Source organism: Microcaecilia unicolor, chromosome 4, assembly GCF_901765095.1.
Source record: "Microcaecilia unicolor chromosome 4, aMicUni1.1, whole genome shotgun sequence".
Taxonomy (NCBI): domain Eukaryota; kingdom Metazoa; phylum Chordata; class Amphibia; order Gymnophiona; family Siphonopidae; genus Microcaecilia; species Microcaecilia unicolor.
In genome coordinates, this window is record NC_044034.1 from 14,827,875 (window position 1) to 14,833,874 (window position 6,000).

At 52.4% G+C, this 6,000-nt stretch overlaps 1 protein-coding gene across 2 annotated transcripts in view; it reads left to right on the plus strand.

Annotated features, from left to right (window-relative positions):
• The window catches only part of INPPL1 (inositol polyphosphate phosphatase like 1), a 255,019-nt gene extending 249,476 nt beyond the window's left edge, over positions 1-5,543 (plus strand). For both annotated transcript variants that reach the window (XM_030199978.1, XM_030199979.1), the window contains exons 27-28: positions 1,196-1,329; positions 3,525-5,543. In XM_030199978.1, coding sequence (XP_030055838.1) covers positions 1,196-1,329; positions 3,525-3,621 — 231 coding nt within the window. In that variant the 3' untranslated portion in view covers positions 3,622-5,543. The remainder of the gene's footprint in view (positions 1-1,195; positions 1,330-3,524) is intronic.
• The last annotated feature ends 457 nt before the right edge of the window (positions 5,544-6,000 follow it).

Sequence of the window (6,000 nt, forward strand, 5' to 3'; positions counted from 1 at the left end):
TGCAAGTCCCAATTCTCTTTTATGCACAAAACTTCGTCACCTCCTAAACTGTACTGTTCCCTCGGGTTTTTGCAGCCCAAATGCATGACCTTACATTTCTTTTAGCATTAAATCTTAGCTGCCACATTCTGGAACATTTTTCAAGCTTTGCTAGGTTCCTCCTCATTTCTGTCCTATTTCAGATGTGGGTATCCTCTGCAAAGAGGCAAACCTTACCAGACATCCCTTCAGGAATGTCGCTTACAAAAATGTTAAGAAGGAACTGGCCCAGGAACCAAACTTTGCAGCAGACCACTGGTAACATCCTCTTCCTGAGAATGAGATCCATTTACTAATGCCTTCGGTCGCCTTCCGCTCAACTAGTTCCTAATCCACTTTCCCTATGACCCTGTCACCTCCTAGGCTCTGCTCCCCTCTCACCCCTATGGTGTAACGCTAGAGAGGTTCCCCTGTATCCATGTAATCTGTGCTCTGTTCCCCTCTCCTTCCTGTACTGTAACACCAGAGGAACTCCCCTGTGTCTTGTAGCCTCCTTTGCTCTGCTCCCCTCCCCCACTATCCTGTAACATTAGAGGAGCTCCCTGTAACCTCCTGGGTTCTTCTCCTCTCTCCCCTGTATTGTAACACTAGAAAGGTTGTCCTGTGTCCCTATAAACTCCCAGGCTTTCCTCCCCTACTCCCCAACACTAGAAGATCTCCCCTGTGTCCCTGTCACCTCCTGGGCTTCCCTCCCTCCCCCCTCCCCCGTAACATCAGACATCAGAGGACCTCCCTTGTGTCCCTGTAACCTCCTGGGTTCTTCTCCTCTCTCCCCTGTATTGTAACACTAGAAAGGTTGTCCTGTGTCCCTATAAACTCCCAGGCTTTCCTCCCTTACTCCCCAACACTAGAAGATCTCCCCTGTGTCCCTGTCACCTCCTGGGCTTCCCTCCCTCCCCCCCCCCACCCCCCGTGACATCAGAGGACCTCCCTTGTGTCCCTGTAATCTCCTGTGTTCTGCTCCCCTCTCACCCCTATACTGTAACACCAGAGGAGCCCCCCCCCCCCCCACGTGTCCCTTTCACCTCCTGGGCTCTGCTTCCCACACTCCTGCGGTGTATCACTAGAGCACATGTGTGTTTATTGAGTTCCTGCCGTTCACCCGGCGGGTCTGGGTTCGGAAGTGACAGATTTCTTGTGCTTCTCTTGTCTTCAGGCTCTGTGCCAGGGCGGGAGGAACAGCGGCAGCCTGAACGAGTCCAGCGTGGGAGAATGGCTCCGTGCCATTGGGCTGCAGAGATATGAGGAGGGACTAATTCACAACGGCTGGGATGACCTGGAGTTTCTCAGGTAAGGAAGGAGCCATCGCCCGGCAGCAACACGTTCCCACTGCTCTCGATACTAGTCTTGGGGACAGTGCGGGAAGGTGAGCGTTTCCTCTTAATCACATCAGCAGCTCTTCCTTAGTGTCTGGACTCCATGTTGGCTTCTGTTCTGCGCTGTGCCCGGGTTTCTGCGTTAGGTATCTGAAAAAAACGTGTCCCGTAGCGCTCTGTTTGCAGCGTAATGGCTGCTGGTAAGATTCCCGGGCTGGGGTCTGGATACAGCTTTGTATCCATCTTTTAGTGAGCACTGAGGTTACAATTGTAGCATATGTTCCCAACCTTTCTCCCTTCAGGAAGGGTTTTCACGGGTTTTCCAGCTGGGCACACTTCACTCCCTTGTGGTATGGAGTTTGCAAACCAAATCACCTTTCTGTCTGTCATCTCGGGATCTGCAGCTGCTTTTACTAAAGAGCCGACTTGTGAAACCAGCAGAGGGCGCCGTTTCCCTGCAGCATGTCCTGTGCAGAAGAGACTACCCAGGCACATGCCCTGAGTGACACAGAGTGACCTTGGGGACAGCTGAATGTTACTGGGGTCTGTGAGGGGAGTCCCATTGGTGTGTCCTGGGTGATACAAACTGAGCATGGGAACAGCTTGCGGTTACTGATGGGTGTGAGTGAAAGAGACTAACCGTGGGGGCAGCTGTGAGGTGACTGAATAACTTGACTGGGGGGGAAATCTCAGGGTTATTGGGGGCTGTGAGGTGAAAGGCCCTGTGGTGTGCCCTGAGCAAGACAGAGAGGTGACAGTCCATGCAGACTTGCCAAGTCTCCCGCTTTTGTGAGTCATCTCCCACCGGAGTGCCAGGATCTCCCGCTGAACAGCTCCTTTTCCACTTTCAAGGGTCGTCTCCTGCTGCCGCTGGTCTCGCAGCAGCAGGAAACAATATTTTACAAGGCGTTTCCTGTTGTTGTTGGAAAGGGAGGCTGTACTGGGGCGGCGCTGTGGGTGGTTCTGGGCAGAGCTATGGGCAGGTTAGGGCGGAGCTATCGGCGGGCCCTAAATCTCCCGCTCAGGAGGCTGACCCCAGGGCTGCCGAGAGCCAGAGCCGGGCCCGGGACAAGGCCGCCCCCAGGCCCCCACACCCGAGGTCATCGTCGCCGCCGGGCCCCCCCACCCGAGGTCGCCGGGTTCCCTCCTCCACCCGCTACCGGGCCCTGAACTAACCTTTAAACGCCTCCTTCCTTTCCTTTCACCACCTTTGCGGCAAGCAGCAGCAGGGCAGACCTCTCCTTCCTTCCATGCTCCGCCCTCGCAGACGTTACATCAGGCGAGGGCGGGACACAGAAGGAAGGAGTGGCCTGCCCTGCTGCTGCTTGCCGCGAAGGTGGTGAAAGGAAGGAGGCGTTTAAGGTTAGTTCGGGAGCGACGGCGGGCGGGCCTGACTGCGGTGGCGCCGGGCCCCCTCCGGAGGCCTGGGCCCAGGGACTTTTGTCCCCCCTGTCCCCCCCTCTCGGCGGCCCTGGCTGACCCCCTTGGCAGCTCTGCCAATGTGGTGTGTCCTGAGCAATACAGACTGACAGAGGGACAGCTCAGGGTTACTGGGTACTTTGAGGAAAGAATCCCTGTGGTGTATCCTGAGTGATAGAGAATGACTGTGGGGATAGCTTGGGGGGGGGGGGGGTAACTTGGGGCTGTGAAGCCTGCCTGCCCTTAGGACTATCATTTTAAGGGAAACTGTTGTGTGTCAGGTTAGTTATTTAATAACGTTAATGCCTTTGTGTGTTTTCGTGCTGACTCTGCACAGGCAGCAGGAGCTGTCGTCTCATTTCTACTCCTGTCTTGGAAGAAATCTGTTTCCTGGGGGTTTGGGACTAGCTCCCTCTGGCCACAGACTGTCCTTATTTAGAAATCTGTGACAGGGTAATGAGAGGGGTTTAGTCTGGGCTGCTGAGGATTCTTTGCTGGGTCTGATACTCCTATACTGGACTATACAGGAGACGTCATGTGTCCCACTTTCACGCATCACGTATTAAAAGGCTTTCTGTAAAAATATCACAGCCAGCAACGAATTTGGGTCCCTCGGAGACTGTTGTGATGTTGAAACGTAAGGGTGGGGAACCCAGACACACAGCATCACCAGGGTCGCTGAGCAGGTTGGAAACTTGGCCGCTATGAACACAGTGTTGTGACAAACTGGGTTTTCTGCTCTTATTCCAGCGACATCACACAGGAGGATTTGGAGGAGGCTGGAGTCCTGGACCCCACCCACAAGAAGATGATTCTGGACAGTTTGCAGCAGACCCCCAGGAAGTGAGGGGGCATCGTGCCTTTAAGGACGTTATTCCCCCCCGCCCCAGTCTATGGACACTGGGGAACCCGGAGCGGACTCTGAGGAAGTGATGGGAAACTGTGCCTTTAACGACATTCCCCACCCTGATCTCTGGATACTGGGGGATCCCGCAGCACATTCCCTGGACATGATGGGACACTGTGCCCCGCTCTTAACAACATTCCCTGGGATCCCCTGCAGCAATCTCCCAGCATATGAGGAATACTGAATCTCGAATGACATTCCTCCCATGCCCCTCCTCCCATCGCCAGCATCCCGAGGTGACTGCAGGGGTCACCGTGCCTTTAGTGACATTCCCCGTGGCCTTAAGAGTTTTCAGCTCTCCTCACTGCCTCTTTGCACATGTGCAAATTTTGCCCCCTGTTTGGAAGTTTTATTTATCCCAGTTCTGCCTCTGCTGCCTTGTCCCTGTTCTTGAGTATGAGTCTTGCTGGAGCATAGAAAGGAGAGGGGGATGAAGGGGGGAGGTGGGGACCCCATGTTGCACAGCAAGGAGAGCGACCATGAATTTTTGCTGCGCACAGCCAAATAGTAACGTAGAACAGAATGACAGTGCCCAGAGTCCATGAGACAACCGTGGAGCATCCACCTCTCCAGTCGGCCCTCCAACCGTGTATCAGGAGGAGCTTTCTTTCACCCCCGTGTGCTGCTGGATAGGGTCAGGACTGAGCCTCGGCACACCATGGCTTTTGCATTTCAGAGTGAGGCATCTCTGTACTGAGCTGCTGGTCACAAATTTCTGTCCTAAGTCCAGTTACCTGGCAAAATCTAATAACTTGGAAATATTTATCAAGTGAGAGTATGGGAAATGGAACTTGTATTCTCTTTGGGAACAAGTAGTGAAAACTGTCGAATTAAGAAATGGCGGGAAGAAGGAGGATTTAGCGAGGAGGCGGCCGTTCTACAACTTGGCTGTTTTCTGGATATGACGTTGTCAGCACTCAGAAAGGGGGGAGGGGGAGGGGGGGCGTTTGATACCTGAGCTCTGCTACCCTCTCTGAATTGCAGCCGACGTGTGTTTTAGGGGCACAACCACCCCAAGTGTCCCTGTATCTTGAGTAGACTTACCCGGTGCTCGATACCACTGTTTCTCCTTCCTGTCCTGGAGTGGCGCCTAGGCAGCCTGGTTTTCAGGGTAACCGCAATGAATATGCATGAGAGAAATTTGCATGCATTGCCTCTATTTGCATATTCATTAAAACCATACTGGCCTGGGGGGGTTTCTGGGAGGAGCACTGCCTTGGGTGGTGACTTCAATCACCGGTTTAGTGGCTGAAAGCGAGATGGCTGTTGGAGAGTCAATGATTCCTTACTTAAGGCGTATTCTTGAAACATTTGCTCACATTTTAAGTGCCTTAAAATGATCATATCACATAGATCTGGACAATGCTACTTAAAAGCTGTGCGGGGATTATCATGTATTTATGTCCTCAAACCCATCCCAAGCACAAATCCACTTCTATGGCATGTGTTTATATGTTGTGAAGGATCTTCAGATTTAATGCAACAAGTCTGCTTAACACACAGTTTTCTGGCAGCCAGGTGCAAATCGTCATTGATCCTGTATTGTGAATTTTTATTTTTAATATATTTCTATTTTTTTAGTGCTCTGTTCTTCAAAAAACAGCTGATTTTGTTCACAGGTCATTTCTTTTTACATATGTTCATTTACTTAACTGGCAGCAAAGCGCAAACCGTCAGGAACCTCTACCAACTTGGCCAGGTTTCGCAACTTCGTCAGGGCGAATGTTCTCTGATTTATACAAATCCTTCACATCCTTCCATCACAGACCACCAGTCTGAACTACAAAGAGCAAAAATGGATTTTTTTTCTTTAAATTCAGGGGCGTAGCCAGACAACAGATTTTGGGTGGGCCTAGGCAAGAAGTGGGTGGGCACCAAGTGTTCTCCCCCCACCACCACCAAAAAAATATCTCAGCGGGCGGGAAAACGCTTCTTTCCACCTTGACAGTCTGCAGCAGGTATGCGCTGAAAACTGAGCGCGCGCAGGTGCCGGTATCGTGGAGAGTAGCGTTAATGATAGCATCATGAGGAAGTCTTCAGCTGGTGGAGCTTGGGATCCCCACCAGCTACCACTAAACGTGTGCTACTGTTGGGTGGGCCTGTGCCCTAGGTGGGTGGGCCCAGGCCCACCTGTGGCTACGCCACTGCACTGTGTCCCGCGGGTTTGAACTCTTGAGTTAGACTGGTGGTCTGTGATACGATTGGCTGGAGCCGGAAAGGAAGTCCGCCAATCAGAAATCACGCTGGTTCAATCAGCTGATGGATACTTAAAGGCGAGCGGGTCGGTCATTTTTGTTATAAAGAAGATCGATGTGGGAG